Raw genomic sequence first — 26,467 nt, forward strand, 5'->3', positions numbered from 1 at the left:
GGGTACCTAGGGAAGAAACTTAAACTGCAGGGTGGAATATTTTTTCTTCCACGATTATTATGTGGAAGTACATGTATGCAGCGAGTTGGACCATCTTAATGTGCTGATCTTTAGTGGTCTGCGTCATGTAGAAGTCAGTCAGGGCTTGATGTAACAGGCCACTGTCCTGTCACACATCCATATTTATAGAGGCCACCTGTTGCATCATACTAGATAGCCAGGCTTCATGCCCCTGCTCTGCCCATTCCCCTTTAATGAACAGTTTGGACAGGAGGTGCTGTCTAGCCATGTTAATTTCCACAGTGCTCATTGTGAAGCGTGTTCTTCCTTTGGTGATCTATGCAAGGGCAAAATCTCCACCCTGCTCCTTCCTAGTTTATGATTACAATATTTTGTTTGTCCACACAGCCCTGGTTTCTAGGGTACAAGTTTGGCTGGCGCCTTCACAATGTAACACAACCTACCATCCACCAAATGTAACAATACTTCAATGGGCTAGGGTGCTGTGCTACACTGTCACAGGTGGAAACACTGCTTAATCCTGGACTCGAGCCCCCAAGTTATCACGATATATTATGCAGCACAAGCAAGTCAGGGACCTTTTTACCCTGCACAGGGTGTGTGCACAATTAAACCGCTTTTTATTTTTACAATTCCCAAATGGTTTTTTCAAGGAGGCCTCCAACCCGTCTCACACCCAACCTCCACCAGCACCCTTTGTCCCAATAGGCCAAGAACCAGGCAGGTTGTCAATTAACACTTTATTAATTTACTATTTTAATATTCAATCAGAACAAAATATGACAGCAGCCACTATTGGGGTGGCAACACAATACACAGGTTTCTAGAACATCACCAAATTACGATAGACCTCAATGCCACACCAGATTTGTGTTGTGAAAAGCAATGTCAACTGATTTCTCTCAACTGATGGCAGGAAGGTTAAGTGCTCCCCCTGTTACAATGGAAAACTGGGTTTTTCAATGATTCAATACTACTCCCATGGGACAGAGCCCATGGGTATTTCGGGCTGCTTACACTAGAGAACAAATAGGGTTTCAAAACAGGCTAGCTAGCACACATAGGAAATCCTATTTTAGCACAGGCAGCACATAAAAATTAAAAGTAAAAAAATAAAAGGGAAGATAATTAGAATCCGAGATCAGGGCAAGATAGAGAAAGAAGGATTGAGTAGGACAACCAATTTTTTAGAGGTGAAAAGAAAGATTTAGAAAAACGAAAATGCAAATCAGGCTATGTTTCACTGGGGCTGGAAGTGGCAGGCAAGCTCAAAACCATAAAATAAAGGAAAGGCAAGGCTAAATCCGAGCTCAGAACATGATTGAGGAAGAAGGGTTAAGTAGTAAAATCGCTTTTTAAAAGGAGGAAGAGAATGTTTTGGAAAAACAAAATTGTAAATCGCAATGAATACTGGAGCTGGAAATGACACACCCGCTTTCAACAATGAGAAAGGCACATAGGAACCACGGTTTTTAGTGAAAATGACAGGGGCAACGCACAGGGATGTTTTGGGAGAGATTTTCACAGTGGGAACAACAGTTTGGGTTTATTATGACAGATGCAAATGGGGATTTGTTTTTAGACACACAATTTACACATGGACAAATTCTGTTTTAGCTCATAAGGGGAATAATTCTTTTGAGGCAAAACTTTGACTATAACAATTAAATAACCTGACTGAGCGCTAGATGGTTGGTTTCGATTTGCAACAATCTTGCTCCATAAATTTCGATGGGGATTTAATTGACTTACTGAGCAAAATACTAGTGAAATAACTTACTTAACAATGCAGACAAACAAAGGACTTTTCAGGGGAAAGAGGACTATGATCAACAGATACACAAGGGATGATTCTGTTCCATAGGAAAAATGACTTAAATGCACAGAGGAACAGAGTACTTGTCAAGGGGAACGTTACCAAATTGCACAGACAAATAAAAATACTTTCAATAGAAAAATTACTACATTTCACAAACAGAATAGAAGAGTTTTCTTTATGGACATTCTAGGCTAGTGCATACATAGATAGAACTTGTTTAATCTATGGCTGTGGAGATCTATACTTACACAAGAAAAGGATTCTATAATCATCAATGGCGCTAGTGCTCCACTGTCAGGACCATCACCGGGGTCAATCAAGGCCTCACTCTGTGATCCCAACCAGTTACTCCAGGTCTCTGCTTCAATCCAGGATAAGGCCCAATTTCTGCAAGTATAGCTCCAGATCTCCTGTCAGCTGCACAGCTGGGATTCTGTAGAGAGAATCCCCAGTTGAGGAGGAGTATCCCATTTATAAGCCAAATGACATCATGGCAGTGTCCTACTCCTCACACAACTGATTGGGCAATGGTCAAGGGTAGGGATGTAACGGTATAACGGTATACCGTTAAAGATACCGTGAACCACTCAATTGAACAATAATAACCGTCACATTGTTTATACCGGTATACCGTGTATACCGTTAAGTGTGCTTTTCAATATGATTTGGAAAGCTGCAGTAAGCAAGTGCTGCACAGTCTTGGTCTTGCACTGTTGGATGTGCCATCTGCCAAGTAGTTTCAGTTGGAGCAGTTTTTAATGCCATTCCATAAACTACACGTGCCTGACACAAAATCAATAAGTTAGCAATAGGAAGAATAAATACAGTGCCAAGAAGGAAAAGGGTTTACTTTGGGTTGGCGGCTTTGGGGTTTATATATTTATAATGTATAATGTTTGCTAAACATATGGCAATGGGGGATGTCCCTGGTTCTATCATTGAATTAATATATAATAAGTCACACTGCGAAATTCACTCATCTCTGTGGGTATTCTCTGCTGCCATACCAAAGGGTGACATGTCCTTGATTACTGAACACCTTTTGGCCCACAAGTAAACTAAAGGCTGTAACGTAAAGAGAGCATGTGTGCGTGTGTGAGTATGCGCACAAGCTTATACTACCATCAGCCTCCATTGATCTGGGGCATGCATGTTATAAATATGGCAACACGTTCATCTTCACCAGTAGCCAGTGGGGGAGCTAAAAGCCTAAATGACCACTTAAGAAAAGCTATTCAGTTTGCTTTGCCAGTCGCAGCAGGGCTCTCCCCCTCCTCCTCTCCATACGTGTTTGTGTTTGGTGGAAGCAAGGGGTGGCATTTTAGTGAAAAGTATGTTGAAAAGCCCAATTCTGGCTCTGGGTGCCTGGTTTTGTTTGTGATGATAAATCTGACAATTTATGACCTTTTAGAAAATATTTGTTAAGATTGGTTAACTCCACCTGCTATACCGCGATAACCATGATATACCGTCATTTTGCAAGAAGGTTATCGTACGTCATAAAACTAATACCGTGACACCCCTAGTCAAGGGGTCCCCCACCTCTCTAAACCGGTAGGGTCAGAGAAAGTAGGCATGATTTGAGCAATCAGTGAAGGAAACCGCATCAATCATATGGCACGGGGAGAGGGTTGGATTTGGCTTTTGTACCTAGAAATCTCACATTTTGAAAACTACCCTTTCTCATCACATTACACCACCGATGGCAGCGTATTCGGACATTACTTTTTTGTGAATCGCATAATCCTCGTTTGATGACCGTGCAACATATTGGGGCAAAGCTACCATTTTTTTCTCCTTTACACCCAAACTGCCTTACTGAAAATGATGACATTCGGTGGGCGGAGTACCTATCCCCTACTATACCTTTTCTCTATTTGTTATGATTGTCAGATTTATTCAGAGAACACAATTAATGTTTGTTTGATAACTCTTGATAGGTTGGTGTCACCAAAATCGTTTCTGCACCTACCAGAAGCAGCTCACTGGGAGCTTTTCATAAATCAGAACATGAAAAATGTACAATCAATACTTCCCAAGTTATTCCAAAAATTGCATATCTCCCATTGTGTGCAATGGGTGTGAAGCTCCGTCTTCCCCCTTCTGTAAGCAGAGATCTGGTTCTTAGCTCTGACGTCAAGAGGGACCCTTTTTTTAGGTTAGCCTACAGCTTCAAAGGCTAATTGCTAAGTTTACGACAGCCTGAGTGCTTTCGGTCATAAAACTTGAAGATCCATAGAATGTCTCGGCTCATTCCCATGGTAACACAGCTTGGGAAGGCTGGCTTCACACCTGGGATTCATTTCTTAGGAAGTGAAACTTAAGAATTGCCTTTTCCCAGCATTTTACATTTGATCCAACTTTAACAAATGCATACAATATAACATGTAAACCCTTGCAACAGTGATTACATAAGGCAACATAATATGTTTAAAGACTTTAGCTGTACATTTGAATACTTAAAGTGTTGATTTTGAAAACCTAATTGCAATGTCACTGGGGTCAGTTTTAGCTGGGAAACCTTTCAGGCTGTTATAGTTCCACATTTCCGTGTAGATTCTGGTTACGTAAAAGATTCTCTGTAATGGGCTCATGATGAACAAACTTACAGTTCCTTGATGACATTCCTGCACATATTTTGAAGAGCAGGTCTTTAATTGAAAAATAAAGGGAAAAACAGATTTTTTAACTCAATCATTCTTGTTACAGTAAAAACCCCAGCCTGTTGTGCAAGCTTGCACACATTTTGGCCCTTTCATTTACATGCTGCATGTCGCAGTCTTTGCCAACAGGGCCTCATCCTTTCCAGACCTTCCTCACCAGTATCATGACGTCTTCCCCTCATGTGTAACAAAGAATATTTTCAGGCATCCCCATGCTTAGATGCCTAATTTTGCTCCTTCATGTTTGTGCAAGGGCCTCATTTTGCATGTACTCCAGTGAAGGCCTTTTGCTGAGGGGCATATCTCCCCCTCTGACTCCAGCCTGTAGTTATGGCATCTTAGGGCTATTTCACCCGACACCTTCCAGTCTACCACACCTATGTCTCCCTCCTTTAGCAAAGCGTTTATCTCTTCGTCACAACACCCAACGGGGCTGAACATGGGAAAAAATTACAACTGACATCAAGAGATGCTGTGCTTGCTGTTTGTTCAATGTCACGTTCGGTTCTGAAGCCGTTACCTCTATAGTCCTCGACGTCGAGCTGCACAGCACCCCTGCTGAGAAAAAGGTTTCATAGATTTTCAATGGCAGAAACAAATATCTAAGATTAGGAATACGGGGGAGGAACATCAATCAGAAAGAACGTTACCAGGGTAAGTAATTTGGTCTTCTATTACAGATTAAAGTGTATGTGTTCCCACATATTTTACTGCTGTTCACTAAGGTTGTAGGAAATGTATTCACGGTATGATAAAAATGCTGATATGTATTTGTTACATTATTTGGGCAGACGTACACAGTGAAGACACCACCAAAATATGAAAAAGCCCAGAAAGAAAGAATAAATTCACTTGCAGAGGAAGCGTCAGTAAAGAAGAGAAAAGTTGCTTTAGCATTCGATTGTACTTCGGATAGTTCAGAAACTACAGATTTATTGGTAGAGTATTTAAAACCATTATTATTTAGTAATTGATACTGTATTTCTTATTTGTTTCAACTTCAACTCTTCCCTTTTGTTCCAATATCATGTTTATCATATATATTTCACATGCATTAATTAGTAAGATATTCCCTTCATGTTCACAGCACTAGACAATTGCAATCTATTTAGGAGTACATCAGAACAACTATTAAATTGCTTTCAATCAAACTCCCACTCATTAATTCACAGACCTTGACCATTTACCTTATCTATAGGCCCCCCGCCCTGGTGGGTACATTTGAAGAAGATATTAATTGTCTACTATCTACCAACCTCAAAACCTCCACTCAACTACTCTTTCTAGGAGACCTTAATCTAGGCTATATTGACCCATCAGACAAAAATGCAGCTAATGTGGCCAATATTCTGACTGAACTGGGACTAAATCAAAAAATCATCGAACCCACCGACAACAGAGGGAGAACCCTTGATTGGTTAGCCGACCATAATTGCTCCGCCTCCATCACCTCCATCTCCCCACAACTATGGATAGACCATTACCTTATTACCTATGATTTATCCACTACTAGGCCACTCCCTCCTGCAGCCAATATGGCCCCCTCATGCCCCACCAGGAACAAAAAGAACATCACCAAAGACAAAGTGATCCCCATTATTCTACCTACCCTAAACCAACTAGATCAACATCTAGACCCAGAGATAATCGAAGAGTACAATAAAATCATACAAACCACACTTGACAACATAGCTCCTCTAAACCTTAGACCTAGCAAACCTAAAGCCCAACTCAATAAATGGTTCACCCATGAACTGAAAGACCTCTGTCAACTTAAAAGAAGCTGCAAATCCTCTTGGAGAATTACCCCTTGAGAAGACCATAAAAATAAACTCATAGAAATGTCCTCACATTACAAGAAGGAAATTATCCTGACCAAATGTAATTCATATAACAAACGTATATCCACGGCCAACTCAAGTATGAGGGAGCTGTTTTCAATCTTAAAGGAACTTGCGTCGCCTATTCCCATACCAGTTATATGCACAAAAGACAAAGCCTGGTGCACAGAGATACAATAAGCCCTAACCAACAAGGTTACCATGCTTCAAAAGAAAATAGCGGCTAAGAAAGCAACACTTAATCAACCGACAATACCTAGTACCAACCCACCCTCCTTGGAACAAAACAATATGATCAAATTCAGATTCACCAAAACATCTACCCTGGAGGTGGAAAAAGTCATCCTCTCTCTCAAGCCTTCCAACTGTCAAGGCGATCTGTGCCCGACACAACTCATAAAAGATGCCGCTAGAGAACTCTCCCCCTTCATATCTAAGCTCGTAAATGCCTCATTTACCTCAGGCACTGTGCCATCCAACCTAAAACAATCATGGGTACTGCCTTTACTAAAACAACAATCCTTAGACCCCCTCATCCCTACCAACTACCGCCCCATTACGACAGTCCCCTTCCTGCTAAAAATCTTGGACACGATAGCATACATCCAAATCCAAAAATTCCTGGAACACCATAAGCTCCTAGGAAGAAGGCAGTTTGGCTTCCGCCCACAACATGGGACCGAGACCGCTCTCATCGATTTGAAAGCCCAAATCGATGTGCTAAGAGACAAAGGCCAAACAGCACTCCTCCTACTCTTAGATATCTCAGCCGCATTCGACCTTGTAGATCATAAAGTCCTCTGCAACCACCTAAACTCTGCTGCACATTTCTCAGACAAAGCCATAACTTGGGTGGAATCTTTCCTTAGCGAAAGGACCATGAGGGTGTTCTCCCTTTCAGATGCAGTGGACCCGATCCCCATCATGTGCGGAGATCCCCAGGGCTCTTGTGTGACTCCTACACTATACAACATATTTACTAAGCCCCTTTTTGATGATCTGGACCTTCTGGGTATCACCTAAACTAACTATGCAGATGATACCCAGACCCTCCTCCCACTTTCAGGGGATTTCAATAAGGATTTGACCTTGGTAAATAGGGTGTATCTCGTCATCCAGGCATGGATGGCAACTCACGGTCTATGCCTGAATGATGACAAAACAGAGTTAATCATTCTGGGCACACACTCCACTCTCAAAAAATTAGGCCAGGAATACCTTGCCTTCGTGATTGACGGGAAATACTACCAAGGTAGCCAAGGAAGTGAAAACTTTAGGATTTTATCTAGACGCCACCATTTCCTTCAGCAAACAGGTGAACTCTCTGGCCTCAGCCACAGTTTACACATGTAAGCTCATCAGAGCTGGTAAACATTTCATCTCAGATGATAACTGTATGATTCTAGCTAGAGCTCTCATCTTATCTAGACTCGATTATTGTAATGCCCTCTATATTGGGGCCAACCAATGCATACCACATAGAATACAAATCCTACAAAATAATGCCCTGAGAGCGGCCCTTGGCATATCTAAACGCTCACATAGCTCTAAGATAAGGCGCAATTACAACTGGCTGTCGACCCAAGACAAAATCTTATTGAAAGTCACCTCCCTTAAACACAAAGCCTTCAACAACACGGCCCCTCCTTATCTCTCTGTAGATTTGTAGAAAGAAGATCCTCCAGGCCCTCTAGAGTATCCAATGCCAACACACTCATCATTCCTAGATTTAAATTGCCCAAGGCCGGAGGTTCCAGCTTCCCCGTCCGGGCGGCCCAAATATGGAACTCACTGCCCCACACTATACGAGCTGAGAAATCCTACTTTAAATTCAGATCCAACTACAACAATCATCTGAAGCAATCAACCAGCTAGCCAATGCCCAACTGCCACCCGTTCGCCTGTATTATAGATACAGCCTGTATATAGCAAATTGTTCTGCTTTCTGACTGCCCACTACACAATGACTATGGTACACTACTAGCACTCAATGTATAATGTCCTGTATATAATTAATGTATCATCGCTTTGGCTTGTCTATATTCTTAATACTATGTAACTTTTAACTTTGTAACCTAAGCTTCGCATATACTGTACTGCTGCGCCCTCTTACCCTCGGGTCTGGTGCGCATTATAAATGAATAAAACAAACAAACAATGTAATCGGACTTCAGTGGGACACCAACCCTTTAAGTATTCAGAGGTCTGCTGAGATGGTAGACACTGTCTTCCAGTGCATAATTAACATCTCTTTCAATGGATTGCCTTCTCCCGTGGAATCCTCATCAGATAGATATCCCTTCCAGCGTCAGTTGCTTGGAAAACTTTTCAACAGAGGGCGTAGGGCGTCTCAACTTGGCCATTGATCCATCTTGACTTGACGTGGTGCTTGTCTACTCCAGACGTGACGTTGGTTGTCGTACATATACCACACCCGCGTCCCATCCCTTTTCCTCCATCTTTTATTGGCGTCCCTCGTGAGGAACGGAAAAAGAACCTCTTTTGCACCAGAAAAAGACATTTCCCCTTTAAATGTACTAGCACGTGGGGTCGTGGCCCCGGGAGTCAGGCTCCCTTAATTCCGCCCACCAGTGCCAAACCTCAGTCCCCTTTTCTGAGTCGATGGGAACGGACCGCTACCGCCAGCACTCCTAGATGAGGCCTCAAGCACGGACAAAATGGCGGCGGCACGAGACAAGATGGCCGCCATTCCCGATCCTCAAAGATGGGAACGCACACGGGCAGGTGCGGAGGTCCACCAGCCAGGCAATCACCAGAGAAGAAGCTTTACTCCAAAGGCAGACTGGGTACCAATGACACCTGTCACCTTGACCTCGTCATAACCCAACATCTCAGATTCCAGGTACAGTCACCCCATGTACGTACAAGGGCTGGGAAGGCAGCAGGCATATCTCCCACCACCACCGGTACAGAATCGCGCTCATCCAGCCTGTGAGGACAGGTTTTTCGACACATTCATGTCCTCATGCGGTCTCCACAAATGAGCTCCATTCTCAGGGGCATTATCAAGGACATGTTGCCTCCGGCTTCGCCCATGCAACACAACCAATGCTCCCGCCTACAGCTCTGCCTCTGCAGCAGCCCGTTCCTGAGGATCCAGTAGCACTGGTGCAGGTGCACGTCCCCACACAGGAAGCACCTCCAAATGATGCTGGCGGAGTGGTGTGTGAGTGGAAGGAGTCATTGCAGTCTCCAAGTTTTTCATTTCAATTTCGGTGCAGCTGCTTTGTTTTGGAGTCTTACCTTACTGTCTACCATTTCCGGGAGGAGAAGCAGTTAAAAACTCCCAGGACCGCGGAACGGAGCGGAGTGGTGTGTGAGTGGAAACAGTCATTGCAGTCCGTGCAGCCGGCGGAGGCAAGGCGGGGGACTTTGATTTGCCTCTCTAATTGCCAGGTAAATCTGTTCTGTTCTGTACTGTGGACACTTTACTGCCTCAACATTTATTACTGGCATACTGAACTTTATTGCTGTTGTTGATACAGCGGGACATTGGTAGTATGCGCAGGCCATCCAGCTAATTGTAACTGAAACCTCGCCTGTGCGGTTGCTGGGGTTCTTCTCTTTTGTTTTTTGGATTACGCAAAAGAATCGGCCTTGGTTTCTGCTGTTTGTTACTATCTACGGGGTTTGTGCGGGGAGTAGTTGGAGATCTGGGTGGCACCTGCAGGCTTTTTAGCCTTTGAGCCGCTCGGCTTCCACGCGCTGCGAGCACCCGCACGTTGGAATTAATTCACGAGCATTCCCTCGCGAACGGGTGTTCTAACTAAAACCCATGCAGTGCCTGTGGGCGTATAGCCTTTGAGCTGCACGGGTTCTGCACCCCCCCCCCCAGATCAGTGTGTCTTTTCTTGTTCATAACCAGACTCTATTGGGTCTATGAAATTAAGGAGCAATTCGCTACTTGATGACCCCAGAGCTCCGGATTGGGAGGAACCTAAAATGGCAAATAGCCACCTAAGCCAGGGCTTGACAGGCCCTGTGGAGAAAACCAGTATGGATCAGCCCCCTGGGGTGGGGGTACAGCAGATTCAGACTCAGACTCAGGCTCAAGTGCACACGGATTCCTGCCTCACCTCCGTCTCCACTCCAGTGAGATGTCTGGGGGTCCTGGATACTGAACTGACTCTGGCTGATAATTGGAAAAAGGGACTTGAATATACAACAACAACAAAAATTCAAAAATAAAAATTGGAGAATTTTGGAGAAAAAAAATGGGCTCATGAAAGAGCAACTCACAGAGACAATGATATGTCATCAAGCCCCACAAGAAATAACAAACGACTCAATGAGACCATTAAGCCTCCTTTAGATTTGGACATAAGTATCCCTAATCTGAACCATCTGAACCTGTCTGGTATAGAGATCAACCAAGAATCGTCGAGTCTGGTGGAGGAAGAACTACCAGCTGAAACATCATCAGACATAATCTTAAGTGAAACCCAGGAGGCAATTATAGTTGAGGGGGCCCAGCCAAATGCTAACACATTAAGTGCGCTTAGCTATGTGCTAGATTCGCTGGTCTCTGTCTTCGAGCTTCTGAAACCTGAAGTACAACTCCAACCTGGCTCCTTAATGGAATTGACGAAGGAGGTGGCTGCACTGGATGGCTCTATAGTGGGATGTTGCAATGTTGTTAACTCAAATGTGCTGCCAAAATTGCAGGCGATGCAGCTCAAGTCTGTTAAATAAGGGCTGGATATCTCTGCAATTCAGAGGGACATTGTTGACTTAAATAAATTAGAAGAGACTGATAGATCCCTAAACCAAGCCTTATTAGCCCAGCTGCAATTGTACAATTTGAACCAACAAGAGCTGGTGGTGCCAGAGCATAAAGAGGGGGTCTCTCAACAAATGGATAATATATCACTCTCGGCGTCAACTTTAGAAGAATTCATGAGATTGGCTAATGTGGAAGAGGAATTTCTAGATGTGGTCCCAGTGGGGAAACCATCCCTGGTAAATACAGATGATCAGTCGGACCCTCAAGAGGGGGAAATTGAAGAAGTCCGGTCCAAAAGTGTAAACTTAGGTGGGAAAAGATCCCAAAAAAGGGAAGTAAGAAGGATAAAAAGACTTAAAGAAAAAGAAGTCCAAAAAAATTTGGAGAAAAAGTCAAATAGCCAACTGAAAGCAAAGCACAAGAATTCAGAGACTAATTGGAACTTCTCACCCTTCAGGGGAGGATCAAGAAATCATTGAACTGGACTCTTCGAATAGTCCACAGGTAAAGAAGGGGGATACAAAGAAGAAAAACGACCAGGAAAGACCTCTCCAAGTAATTCACAAAGTCAAAATAAAATCCTGCTCTAACATAAGAGAGGCTAATTATAGCATATCATCAAAAGGATCCCAAACAGAAAAGCCTCTGGACAAACAAGACGTGGCCCCAAATACCGTCAAATCCGAAGAAGGGTGTAAAATTGGCCCTTTAATTTCCTGAAAGTTAGATCAAAGACGGGATTTAACTCATCATCGAACGTTGCTGGGCTCGTGGTAGAACCAAAATCTAACGTGAAGATGGCCCCAATCTTTGTGAAAAAACTCCCAGTTCAAAAAAAATACTTACTGTCAAACGATCCCAAGCTGTGTAAGGCCCCAAATGTGTCCAAGGAAGTTGTAATGACACCACATTCACCTTTAGATGCTTTGGTGAATGAAATCTCGCAGATCAAGCCGCAGAGATTGCAACATCAAAATGCAGTGCCCTTAAGTGGAACGAATAATCTTAGTGAAAGTGTGGACACAACCCTAGACAGTAGGGGGGAGGCTATGTCTCAGATCTGAAATAAGGAAGGCTGTAGATGCCTATATGCAAGGGCACTTTATTCCTCCACTTGTATTACCAGCTACTGCCACTTTGCCTTGCAGGTCCACAGATAGTGACAACAAAATTGTGAGCTCTTGGGAGCAGTCCTTGAGGGATATAGACACTGGGGGGGATTGTCTCTATGAATCCCGTAGTTCACCTATGTAAGTCCAGGAAAAGACATTTCAATGGCGGTCATTCCCGTGACTGTTACTAAGTCGGATCCACGACCACATATGAACTTACCTGGTGATTTCTCTAAAGAAGTGTTAATGCTCATTAAGGATGCCCTGGGTGAATTGGGTTCTAATTTGAAAGATAAGAGTGCTGTTGCTTCTGGAAAGTCATTAAAAGCACAGGAGAGCAAAGGAATTGAAAAAGTTATGACTCGGCCGGCCCTGTGTTCCATGATTTTGAAAATGTAGACCTGCTCCATGCACTCAGTATGATTTGAACCGAAGAGCCATTTTGGCAATTTTTTCCGACATTCAATTATTAGCGGATATTACATCTGCTGATTTGACTCTGGATGAATTCACATCTAATCAAAACTTAAATGCAGTCCGGGTGTGGATGCAATCCAGAGTGATTAGAAACCTTGTATGGCAGGCCAAAAATTCTCTGTTTAACCTGGGCTTTTTGCTCAATCTAGAGGTGGATAGCGTAATAGAACCAGTTGTGGCAAGTAGTATGGAATCTGTGGCAAAGGTTAAATCTATGACTTTGGATGCCCCGGAAACAAAGCAACGATTGCAGAAGAGGAGCTCCTGTGTTTGTAATTGTAATGCAAATTCGAATTAGCTAATCAGCCCTTTACACTATATTCCCCTTGCCTTAGTCAGCTGGAACTCGCGGGGATTTAAACATCTGTTAAATAATGATGAGAGTGGTTTAGGCAAGTTTGATGTAATTTTACTTCAAGAGACCTGGTTAATAAGTCCTATAGTTTGGCCAGGGTACCAGATACATATGAACCCAGCCCTGAAATCTGTAATAGGTAGACCTTCAGCGGGTCTTGTGGTGGCCTTGAAAGACGGACCAGGATTTTCATCAAAACTTTGGGCAGTGCCGAATGCGCATATGTTGCTTGTCAGGGCTGTGATCCATGGTGCTGTGTATGCGATTCTGAACATATATTGGAATCCTGTAGCCATCTCATCGGAGTGTTTTTTTAGGGATCTTAACAATCTATTCGATATGGTGTCCGCCGATGAAAACATTGCTTAATTTATCCTAGCGGGTGATCTCAATATGAATTGCCTGGTAAAAAATGGTGCGCAAAATAGTGAAAGACTATTGCAATGGAAATCTGTACTCGCCCTTAGAAATTTGCAAATTCTGAATGGGGCATTCAAGCCAGACATCCCGCCAGCGCCGACTTGGCATAGAGGAAACTCTTCTTCAACAATCGACTTTATCTATGTAAATTCTGCGCTATGGGCAGTGATGTAATCTTTTTGTGTGTCCCCGACTGTGGCAGTGATCATAATTTGTTGTGTGCCAGCTGGCAAGTAGTAGATGCTAATGGCAACAAGCCAAAGACATCGAAGGGTGGATGTTTAGTGGTAAACGGTGGGAAGAACCGTCTATGATGGACGGAGAATGCCTTAATGCACTTTAACCAAATTTTATATGATTCTAACAACCTGAACAATTGGCAAACTTCTGACATAGGCCTGATATATAGCAATGTCATGCAAACGTTTAGTCAACCAAAGGCATTTAACTTGCAAAAAGAAAGTCATCTTCATACTTTCGACAGATCTATATATATTAGGAAAAGAGCATATCGTGCTGAAGTAAGAAGTTTATCAAGGCATCCCCTCTCTGTCAGAATGGTCCTCATTAAGAAAGTGCACTTGGCTTATAATAACTGGCTAAAAGGACATTGAGCCTCACTCTATCAAAGAGATGGAGCCATTATGTTATCAACTTTAGCTGGAAAAAACATATAAAAAATGTGGGCATTATTAAATCAAGCGACCAACATCCACCAATTAGATTTACAAACAACGGCAGTTGAGGTGCACCAGTGGGTGGAACACTTTGAACAACTCTATGAATTACCTATAAACATGATGCCCATGGCAGAACCTCAAGGAAAGTTGTGTTTTTGGCTCTGCTGCGATCAGAATGAAATAAGACCTCAAGCAACTCGCGAGCTGTGGGCCCTGACGGGATCTCAAACTTTGTGATGAAAAAACATCCCAAAGTTTGGAGTTCCATTCTTTTCAAAATATTCTCTACCATAAATAATCATCAGAAATTGACCAAGTCGTGGACTGAAGCAATTACAGTACCCATTTACAAAAAAGGTGACCGTCAACTCCCGATGAGTTACCGCCCAATCTCTTTATTGGATGCTCCTGCTAAAATATTTTGCAGAATCATATTAAAGGAGCTTAATGAGTGGGTGGACGAAAATCGATTAAGGGACCCTTTACCCTGGTTTTTTGAAGGGCATGGGTACGATCCCAAACATCTTGGCCCTGACAATGATTCAGTCTGAACAAGTGGATGGTGGACTTCCATTATACTTAGGGTTCATTGATTTTAAATCTGCCTTTGATTCCATAGATAGATCTATGCTCCTAGCTAAACTTAGGCAACATCAGTGCCCCACATCGCTAGTAAATCTAGTAATGCTATTACATTCAACCACATCTATGCGAGTGAAATTAAATATGGAAGGCAAATTATCTCCATCTATCCTTACACATAGAGGGGTGAAGCAGGGTTGTGCTCTTGCATCATTTTTGTTGAACTTTGTCATTTTTGATCTAGGTCCTGCTTTAATGAACTGTGTAGTAGATGCGCCTCATATAGGTTGCCAAAGGGTTGCCTATTTACTATACGCAGACGATTTGGTTCTGCTGTCTCGCACACCCATTGGCTTACAAAACATGTTGAACCAACTAGGCACCTACGCAGTGGCAAATAACTTGATCATCAATACAGCTAAATCCCAAATACTAATTTGCAATAAGAATACCTCTAAAAAATACCATCTAAAATGGTCTCTTCAAAAATGTGAACTTGATGAGGTTGTGAAATCTAATTATCTGGGAGTGAACATTGAACACAAGAAAACTTTAAGCACTATGACTAGTGAAATTAAGGTAAAGTTGAGTGCCCTGATATCACAATCAAAAATTATTTTGAGAAAATTTGGGATGCTCTCATTAAAACACATTGGCCCTCATTACGACCCTGGCGGAATTCGGAAAACGATGGCGGAAATGCAATACCGCCATCGAATAGCGCTCGGTGCGACTATGACCCGTCACCGCAAAGTACGAAGCCATTAGCGACACCGTAGTGAACGCCAACGCTAACTGCACCAAGCACGCGCGCGCGCGCCATGCCAAACCGTAAATACCACCATGGCGCAATGGTACGCTAATTCCGACCCTAGCGGACATGTACCTAACGCCATCAGGCATGGCGGAATGTACCATTCCGCCATGGTGAGAAGTACGGCATCGCGAATCAACCGTAAACGGCCCCACTGAGTGCCTGTACACCGCTCCCTGCCCACAAAGTACAACTCCCCGTAGGTGCAATGAAGCCACAATGCAACCAGTGAAATGTACAAGTCACCCATGCATGCCAACGAACAAAAGAAACACAAGAGGGGCCAATGGGAGCTGCAGGGCACAGATGGCACGAATACAGAAGCCAATCCAATGGACATGACCACAGTCCCCCCCCCCGAAACGCACGCAAACACAGGCACCTGTGACCAGCAATATTCCGAAAATCACATCATTCCACCAGTCCACCTGGCTGACCGGCATCTGTTACACAAAACCCAATCCCCCGCCCCTGAGCATGACAACATTCAAACAGTCATATTGGCAGCCCCCATCCCTGACCTCACTGGGCTTCGTAGGCAAACGCGCCCAGTACAGTACCACGCAACTAAACTCCGAAGCTGGAACCCAATGCAGATCTCCTCCCAATACATCGCTCCCCAAATAGGAATATGCCACATCACTTGCAAAGAAGAACGCTACACGGGCCAAATCAGAATAGAAATTTAATGCACAACAAAATCACCAAGCCCATACAGCCATTAGGCCATGAACTCCAAAACACATTTCACCATTGTGGGCTGCATCCGCAAGAAATGACCAGCCACTACTTGTGTGACGCCCTGTTCCATCATGGTACACAGAGCCACATTCACGTACGAAAAGGCAACATGGAAGCGCACAGAACCGCAGGGCCGTCCCAATGGGGAGGCACTAGTCCAGCTGAAAGGCCGAAATGTTGCTCCGAGCCACTAGTACTGCGTAAGGGCATGTGGCCCATTGGCGATCGTCCCATAAGATCGTAATGCTGCTCCACTGATTAACACGAAGCAGCAGGTGTCGGGAGTAAAAGCCATCTGCAGGAGTGGCATACAGATGGCAGTGGCAAAAGGGGAGGAGATACCTGTCAACCAAAAGAAAAGAAAAAGAACAGAATGGCAATCAGAACTACATCCGAACAACTCACTTCAATGATCACACTAAATCCACAGCCATATGCATGCTAGCCCACTCCAAAGGATCATCACCACCCCAAAACCACTTGCGACTCATAACCATCTATATCGAGGTGTAAACACCATCACAAACGAGTGTACCTGTGCATGCGTCTGTCAAAACAGAATCCATCAGATGGGATTGGTAACGTGCATGGACACAAGTGTCTGAGGGCGCGTCGAGACAGGGAGGGCTCAACAAGGCCAGATAGACGATGGTCCCACTATGGCAGCCCTGCATCACATAGCGCAGGGGAGGCGGATAGATTCCAAGAAGCCCTGTACATGGCAAACTCTGTATCAAATCACCTGCCCATGCATCCATTCATCATTCCCTCATCCCGGGATTAAAACGCCTGAATATTTACTCACATAACATTAGAAATATCCATTGAGTCTGTGCGTTATGCAGCCTGCAAAATCCACAGTGCCCCAGCCCGTAATTCCAGTGTAGTGAAGTAACATGTATTTGGGAACGTCCGGCCTCATCGCCCACGTCGCTATTGCGCATCCCAAACCATTCATATCAATCATTGCATCCTCGCCATGGCCCCTGTCTCAAGGACATTGAACAATAGAACGTTATATTTGCAGTCAGACCTGTGGGCATTTCCTCGCCGCTAGCTGAAAACCGAAAGCGCCGCCCTTCAAATTCCTCATTTGCAACATCATGTCGAAGAGGCATCTGTGGCCGTTTGAAATCACTAATTAATCCATCTAGTGCGGCTGTGTGTGAAAATGGCAACTGCCTTCACCCACAAATGGGACGCCCCGCCCGTCGGTGCAACTCGGTACAGTGATGCATGAGGGCCCACCGTTACTCGAGTACTACGTTCCACTGACCCTTCACAAGTCTGTTCGCGACTGCACAGATAGTATGTGAAACAATGGGACCACAGCAGAATGAACATATCAACCAATGTTACACGGCCATCGGGTACAAATACATGATTGCAATAGCAAGATGCCATTCCTCGAATTGCAGCGTTGTGTGCGGGACGTGCTCGGCCAAAGGGGAGAGCAGTTTGCACAGGTGGAATGAATCACCACAGGTGGAGGCCATACAGCCTGAAAACACATAAATTGCACACCCAGTCTCCTCCCACAACCACACCCACTCCGAAATGCTACCGGCAGGACTCGCGATGTTGGCCCTGGGGGACCTGATAGCACTGCAAGTACTCCAACTCCAAGAAGAAGACGAACACCAACTACAACCGGCCGCACGGTGGAGACGCAGGAGGAGGAGGAGGGCAAGGCAGGGCCAGCAAGGGCCGCCAGCACAGCCACTACCACCACGCAGGCAGCCCGCAATCCCACGCCTCCGAGCACATCCGTTCAACCTCACTGATGAGCAGATCCACACCCTCTACCGTCTGGACCGGGACACCATAGCCGCCATTGTGGACATGACACAGGCTGACCTTGTCAGCATGATAGATAGCCCAACCGCCATCCCACCCCTACTGAAGGTGGTGTCTGTACTCCACTTCCTGGCCACAAGCACCTACCAGCACACAGTCGGACAGTTGCATGGCATTTCTCAGCCACTGTTCTCACGGACACTATTGCAAGTGCTCGATGCCCTCCTGCAGCACGCAGACGACTACATCTCTCTACCACGCTCGGAGCAGGAAATTACAAACACAAAAGTGGGATTCCATGCACTTGCCGGCATACCGGGTTGCATTGGTGCCATCGACTGCACCCATGTGGAATTGGTCGTCCCACATGCCATGGAGGCCCAGTACCGCAACCGTAAACAATTTCATTCCCTGAATGTACAAATGGTGTGTGACTCCAACAGGATCATTACACATTGTTGTGCCAGATTCCCTGGATCAACCCATGATTCTATGGTCTTGAGGAACTCTACTATACCACGCTACATGGAGCGACACGCAGGGAACAGATCCTGGCTACTCGGTGAGTCTCATTTCATGCATGATGATGTGGGGTATGTGATGCGGCAATGACCTGGCAGGAAGGGGGGGGGTGTGCGTACGTAGCAATGGCATTCCACATCATACGTTTCTCGTCCACATACAGGTGATGCTGGGTATCCACTGAAGAGATGGCTCCTCACACCAGTCCGGAACCCACGGGACCAGCATGAGGAGGACTACAACCATGCCCACTCACGTACCCGTGTAGTCATAGAACAGGCATTCGGCCTACTGAAGACTCGTTTCCGCTGCCTCAGCAGGTCTGGCGGGGCACTCCTGTACCGCCATGAGAAGGTTGCAAAGATGGTGATGGCATGTGTCATGCTCCACAACATGTGCGTACGTAGAAATGTGCCCATGCCCCCTGACGCAGAACTGCAAGCACCTGATGATGGTCATGATGAGGGTGGGGATGTGGCAGCACCTCAAGGAGTCTGCGAGGCACCGGAGGGCCGTGACATTCGTCAGCATCTCATTGATGCATGCTTCTAGCACTCACGCCTGGTGGCTGATACATGGACACGGGACTCGTGGCACTGTGTGTGTCTGGGACATGCACAATATGGACTGTACGCCTATGATGGCCTAGTACACAAAGATCAATGTCCACACATCTCATTGGTTGATCGTGCACTGTTTATGGCATATGTGATATCATGTTGAACACCCTATCGACCCGCCACCCAAGTGAGCCCAACACACACCCTCCACCCTCCTACCTCCCCCCCGAACACCAGTGTCCAAAGATGCTCATTGTCAGTGGGCTGTCGCTATTGCAAGCCCCCTCTGCGGGTATCAGGGGCACCCCTGCCTGTGGAGCGCAGGTTCCTCCCAGATCTACGTTGGGGGCTGCCCTGGACGGAACTTGCAACGGATGATGTCTCTGCCTGCTCACGTCCATGCATGTCCCTAAGGGTCTGCGAGAGCTCAGTGAGCACACGGCGCACTGCGGCAAGTTCGGCACATACGTCTTTGGACGTCGCATGCAGTTCCCCCCTCAGGCTCTCGGTGCTTCTCTCCATTTGGACTCTCAGGCTCTCGGTGCTACTCTCCATTTGTGCCCTTAGTGTCTCTGTACCTCTCTCCATTTCTGCCCTAAGTGTCTCAGTTGATGTTTCTATGTCTGCCTTAGTGCCCCCACATTCATCGGCATGGTCCTTGAGGAGCGTGGCCAGTTGCTGCTGTTGCACGATTAACTGGTCGAGGGACTGTTGCCTCTGCTGGGCCATGGCCATTTGCGGGGGTGTCACAGAGGGGCTGTTGACCTCATGTTGCCTTGCCACAGGGCTTGTGGGGGATGGCCAGTCGTCGTCTTGTGGGTGCCCCTGCGTGGTATCCTCATGTTGTACGGGATGGGACAGACAGGGGGATTGGGACAGGTCATGGATGGATCTGACTTCGACATCCCCGTCTTCTGTGTCGGAGCATGCTGCCATCAATGGGGTGTCACCTATGGTGCTGCTGCCACCAGAGGCAGTGCCTTCTGTGGCATCCGTTGGGGGGACCTGTGGTGGTGGTGGTGTGGGCATGCTGGTTGCTGGGGTGCCTGTTGATGTTCCCTCCTCTGTGCTGCCACCTGATTTGTGCTGCTGCCGTGTCTTGATGCGTGCAGCTGAGGTGGAGGGTCTTTGGCCGTTGGTCTTGGCCCTCTTTGCAGGTGTGCTGGTAGGGGTGTCCTGATGCTCGTCGTTTGGATCGGACCCTGTGGTGGAGTAAAGGAGGGCGAGGGTTATTAATGGGTCTGTGGGAATTGGAATGGCATTGTTTCACATGCATTGGGGTGGTACCTGAGGGTGATTTGGGTCGGGGCCTTGGAGGTGCTTTCATTTGTGTGTGGAGTGAGGGTGCAGTTGTTTGGCAGCCTGCAGTTAGGGTGTGCCTGCTGCACGTGTAGTGCGTGTTTTAGGGGTTTTTAATTAATTATGTATTTATTGTGGGTTTTAACGTGCGCTATCAGGCAGATGTGTGTGGACGTTCTCCTGGACATGTGTTTCTGTTGCACTATGTGGACACATGGTACTTCACATGATTGGACTTTGTGGATTTGGCATTGTTTTATCTGGCCCACCTACCTGAATCTTCGGATGTCTGCACTCCTTTCTCCATCCCTCCGACTCCCTCTATGCTCTCCATTCCGATGGTGGAGGCACAGATTTCTTCCCAGGGGGTCAACTTGATGGGTGATTCAGGACCTCCCCCGGTGGCTGTGGCAATGTTGCGGTTGGCAGAGAGTATGCTGCGGACGCGTATCCGCAGGTCGTCCCATCGCTTTCTGCATTGCTGTGGGTTGCGGGGTGCGGTCCCCACCGCACTTACCCGCTGTGCCACCAGAGCCCATATGGCCTTCTTGTTCGCAAGTGCCGTCCTGGTCATTTGCGTGGAGAAGACGACGGCTGCATTCTCCTGGAGGGTCTCTGTTAGCACGGTGAGTTCCTCACGGGAGAAGTGGACCTGCCGCTTGCGGTCGCACGCTTTCTTCGCTACTTTTCCCATTTTTCTTGGTTTCGCTAGGGTGGATGACGGGTTGGGGTGTGTCTCAGGGTAGTGTTTTTGGTGGTTTTAGTGGTTTTAGTGGTTTTATAGGTGTACGGCGGGATGTTTCCCGTTCCGGGCCCATGTTTTTACTTCCGTTTCCGTATATTTCCGGTCACCGTACTTTCCGGTAGGCGCACACTGCGGTGTCCGCTGTGATGGGTGGCGGTATTGCACCTAGGGCGCCGTACGGCGGCGGTGTGGGCCGTTTTGGGGTCATTTCCGCCATCGCGGACTTTGCACTTCCGCCATGCCGTGGTGCTCGTGCCCGATGGGTCGGAATGGGCCGCACTTTGCTCCTTCGTGCAATGGCGGAAACGCTATTTACGCTGTGGCGGTCCGGTCAGTCACTTTCCGCCAGGGTCGTAATGAGGGCCATTGTATCATTTTATAAGACCAAGGTAATACCGATTATTCTGTACGGAGTTGAAGCCTTGGTGACACAGGATCGTACGTTTTGGGAGAGCTTGGAAGCTAGATACTGGAAGGCTGTCCTATCATTTCGCCTGGAACACCGCTGGCGATATTGCGATTCGAATTGGGATTGATATCCTTGTATGCTCATTTGGTATGGAAGCAGTGTGCCCTTTTGCGAAAAAAGCTGGATGGTTTAGGGAAGCCTACCTTCCTGAATGTGCTAGCCCAAAATTTACTCACAGCAAAAAATGGTATATCAATAAAGTGGAGAAATCACATTTTAAATGCGGCATTCTGATGCCTCTGTATCGATGGAGCTCCTTTTGACCAAGTTTGCAAAGGTAGCAGGCGCCCCTCTCTCGACAGAACAAGGCCTGATAACCTGTTCAGTGGTTATTAACCACTTGAGAGTTCGCAGCCACTGCTTTTACTCACTGTGCCTTTCACAGATGGGAAATATCCATTTGCATATCAGTCTTTGTCCTGCCCAGGGGCAGTCCAGCACCGAAATGCAATGGCAATTCCAACCTGAACGAGAGTACCACCAGCAACCCCATACACGTGTTTCACCCTTGTTGGGGATCATCAGTGAGGTGAAGCTGATGCCTCTCTAAGCACAGTGAGAGGGAGACCACGTCTGGTTGCTCCTTTTGACCAACCCTGATCGCGCAAAAAGCAAAATCTATCAAGTCGATTGGATTGGTAACATGGAACTTAAAGATTTTAATTCTGATGCATTTGGCACCAAAAGATATGGAGTTATATCTGACTATCTATTGAAATTTCCATCACATGTATGCCGACAGAAATATCTAAGATTTAGACTAAATCAGTATGAAACAAATGACATCTTGTTTAGAAGGAAACTAATAACAAAGGAACAGAACTTTTGCCGATTTTGTCAAATCAGGGACCGAAAAGAAACTTTACAACATCTTGTAATTGAGTGCACTGCGTTAAATGACACAAGAGTTAAATGTTTTGGGAAAGAATTGTGTGTTCAGAGTAATCTAGATCATGCTCAAATATGGAATCTTTTGTTCTCTAGCACGAGAATAACTATACAGATTGCAATTGTGCAATTTTTAAATATAATATTTCCTGAAATCTGAATTTGATAACTATGAAGACTAATCACCATTTGACATGCAAGTTGAGAGAGACTATCTATATTTGTTGTCTTTTTTATTTCAATCATGTATAGGCTATTTATAAGTACAGATGTTTGATTATGTTTTATGGAAATCAATGGAATATTTGAAAAGTTGGTTTACCAGCTGTAACAAATAAATAATTTAAAAAAAAATGATGCTGGCATCACCCCTCCCGGGGAAGATGACCGGCAGGACACAGGCGAAGAGGAGCAGGACACCCCTTCCTCTGCAAAAGCCTTCCATGACTTGATTGCTGGCCTATTGGAATACCTGGGCATTCCCCAGCCACAGAAGGAGATTCCTGAGGCTGGAGTTCTGGCAGAGGTCCTAAGCATCAGGGCAGAGGCAAGGTCTGGCCGCCCCTACAGAAGGATGTGCAGGCTTTGGCAAAGAAGGGATGGCTCAAGCCACACTCCACGAAACCCGTTAACAAAAAGCTGGATTCTATGTTCAGACAGGCCGAAGGGGACAGCATGCTACTCTCGAGACACCCGCCGCCCAAGTCATTGGTTATCGATGCAGCAACCATGTATGCCAATCCCCATGGGTCCTCATCTAGTACTGCCACGGCAGCCCCCTTGAACAAGGAAGAAAAGACTCTTGAATCTTACGGCAAGAAGGTCTACTTTAATGGTGGCCTAGACCTCAGGCAGGCCAATGCAGACGCCATCCTGGCTGCGGCTAATCAATGCCTGTGGAGGGAAATCGCAGACTTCCTGCCTGACATTCCCAAAGACAACCACGCCTCCTTCAAAGTGGCCTCCCTGAGGCAAAACTTGTGGCACAACACATGATGGAGGCCACTGTAGGTCACATCGGTGCAGCTAACAGAGCAATCTGTCTGTCAACGAACATGAGGCACACAGCCGGGCTAAAGGCTACCAGGTTCAACCTGGATGTCCAGGATAGAATCCTGGACCTTCCTTTCGAAGGGGTGATCTTTTTCATTCCACAACTGATGAAGAGCTGGACAAGAAGAAGAGCAGCTCTCAGGCAGCAAAAGTTGCTGGTGATTCTTACCAAGCTAGCATTGGAGCCTTTCACACAGGCGCAGTCTCGCTCAGACAATGGGCGATCTTTTGACAGTTTCTGCGGGTTCCAGGACTGCAAAGCCAGGCAACCTGACAGGTGCCCCCAGTCAGCACAGGACAAAACACCACAAGGCCTCAGATAACGGGTTCTTTCAGTCCAGCTCACACTCATCAGCCTCTGACCAAAAGAAACAATGACAATCATTTTCAGGTACACAGCAACCCAGTTGGGGGCAGGCAGGCCCTGCGCAGCCAGGCTCGGCAGGGCGACGTTTGCGGACGCTCCAGTTACCTCTTCCTTCTCCTCTCCCGAGTTCTCCCCCTCTCCCACAGATTGGTATACCATCACTCCTAGCAGGGATTCACTCCCTTGCAGGGGCAGGGTTTTTACTCCCTCATTTTTTCTATTCAAAAGAAGAACCAGGTGGGCCTGCGAGTGGTGTTGGATTTGTGTTCCCAGAAACTTTACCTGCCTCTGCAGAAGTTCAAGATGGTGACGCCAGCGCTAATAGCCAAGAAGCTGTGTGGGGGAGACTGGGTGTGCTTCCTGGACCCGATGGACGTGTTATCTCCACGTTCCTATTGTGCAGCCTCACTGGATCTTCCTCTGGTTCCGGGTCATGGCCCTGCATTTCCAGTACAAGGTTCTGCCCTTTGGGTTAAATTCAGCTCTGAGAGTCTTCACCAGGCTCATGAATGCAGTGGCAGCTCTCCTCAGATCAGAGGGGCTGCATGTCCATCCGTACCTCTATGACTGGTTAGTCAGGGCTTCGTCTCCGGAGCAGGTTCAAGCCTCAACGGACATGCCCATCTCCCCCCTATTTGACCTGGGGTTTTCAATCAAGTGCCAGAAATCTCAGCTGACCCTTACACAGACACTAGTGTTTCTGGGCCTGTTCTGGGATACACAGCAGCATAGGGTATTCCCCACCGGGAACAAGGTTACAGCGATTCGAACTGCCGTCCCATTCCCGCAGCAGGTCAATCACCGCAGCACGGTGGTATCAACACCTTCCGGGCATCCAGGCAGCATGCCTCCTGGCTTTCCGCACACAAGACTCTGCATGAGGAGGCTACCGTTGCATATTGCGGATTCCTGGGATCAGGAGTGGGGCCATCGAGGGGCCTAGGTCTCCATCCCTCAACGTCTGGATCACATTCTCAGATGGTGGCAGCAGGAGGGGAACATCTTGGTCGTTCCATCCACCCCCCATAGAGTACATCATTACCACAGACTCCTCCCTCCATGGGTTGTAGCCACTCTGGGAACGCACCCGGTGCATGTGCTCTGGACCCAGACCGACCGGCAGAATCACATCAACTGGCTGGAACTTATGCAATCTGGTTGGCCCTCAAGTCCTTTCTCCCGACCATCAAGGGCAGGTCGGTGTGCATTCAAACATACAACACGACCTGCATTTACTATATCAGCAAACAGGGGAGCGCCAGATCCCTGCAGCTGTGCTTGCTGACCATGGAAATCTGGGAATGGGCTATCAGTCAGGTGGGGTGGATCTCGGTAGTTTACCTTCCGAGAGAATCCAACCTGGAAGCAGCCAAGCTCAGTCGCTGACAATTACGAGTGGCAGCTGAACGGGAAAGTACTCCAGGAAGTGTTCAGCAGATGGGGCCACCCCATCACAGACCTATTTGCGGCAGTAAACAACCGGACTTGTCAGCAATTTGGGTCCTGGGGACGAAGGGGATGCAACTCCCTAGGGGAAGCACTCCAGATAACCTGGGACGAGATGTGGGCATATGCATTCCCACCCACACCGCTGGTTCACAACATGGTGAGCCAGATCAGGAACTCTAGGAACTTGAGATAATCCTCATAGCGGCTGGCACAACCCTGGTTCTCTGACTTGCGCCAGCTGTCTACCCAACCGTAGATGGTGCTTCCCCTCCGGAAGGGCCCTCTATTAGCGCAGCAGGGAGGTGCAGTGCTACACCCCTTCCTGGAGAAGCTAGCCCTAGCGGCCTGGTTCCTGAGCAGCTAACACTCCAGCACCTACAGCTATCTAACTACAATCTAGAGATCCTTCAAAGTGGCAGATGTCGGGCAATGCGCAATAAGTACAAAAGCAAATGGACGAGATTCTGCTTTTTGGCTAAGGGAAATGGGGTCAATCCACCGGCATGCACCCTGGGCCAAGTCTTATCATTCTCCGCTTATCTCGCCAGATCTGGTGTCCAGGTGGATACCTGCCAAACACACCTGGCCGCCATTGGCGCATACAGGAATTCTGACTCTCTTATCCTGTCTTTGGCCAATCCCGTAGTGAACAAACACCCGACGGGCCTGACCAGGCTGGAGCCCCCAGTCAAACACCTGCATCCCTTTTGGGTCCTGAATGTAGTGCTAAGTGCTACAGCCCACAAACCATTTTAACCCATGGCCACAGCTGACTTTAAATTGGTCACTCTGAAGACAGCCTTGCTGGTCGGCCTTACGTCCGTTCGCAGACTGAGTGAAATCCAGGCGTTAGTTGCCTCAGAACCATTCATTAGCGTTCATAAAGACATGGTTGTGCTGCGCACGCACCCCAAATTCCTTCCAAATGTGGTGTCATCCTTTCATATCAATAAGGGGATTGTGCTCCCCACATTCTTCCCGGACCCCAAGGAAGATGCAAAGAAAATGCTCCACTCCCTGGATGTCAGGAGAGCGTTGAAATTCTATCT

The 26,467-nt window shown here is 46.7% G+C and overlaps 1 protein-coding gene across 1 annotated transcript in view; it reads left to right on the forward strand.

The window, feature by feature from the left end:
- The window catches only part of SYCP1 (synaptonemal complex protein 1), a 1,202,159-nt gene that overhangs the window by 974,029 nt on the left and 201,663 nt on the right, over positions 1-26,467 (forward strand). Inside the window, exon 9 of the mRNA XM_069633416.1 lies at positions 5,295-5,441. Coding sequence (XP_069489517.1) covers positions 5,295-5,441 — 147 coding nt within the window. The remainder of the gene's footprint in view (positions 1-5,294; positions 5,442-26,467) is intronic.

This window comes from Ambystoma mexicanum, chromosome 13, assembly GCF_040938575.1.
Source record: "Ambystoma mexicanum isolate Mex_15411 chromosome 13, UKY_AmexF1_1, whole genome shotgun sequence".
NCBI lineage: Eukaryota > Metazoa > Chordata > Amphibia > Caudata > Ambystomatidae > Ambystoma > Ambystoma mexicanum.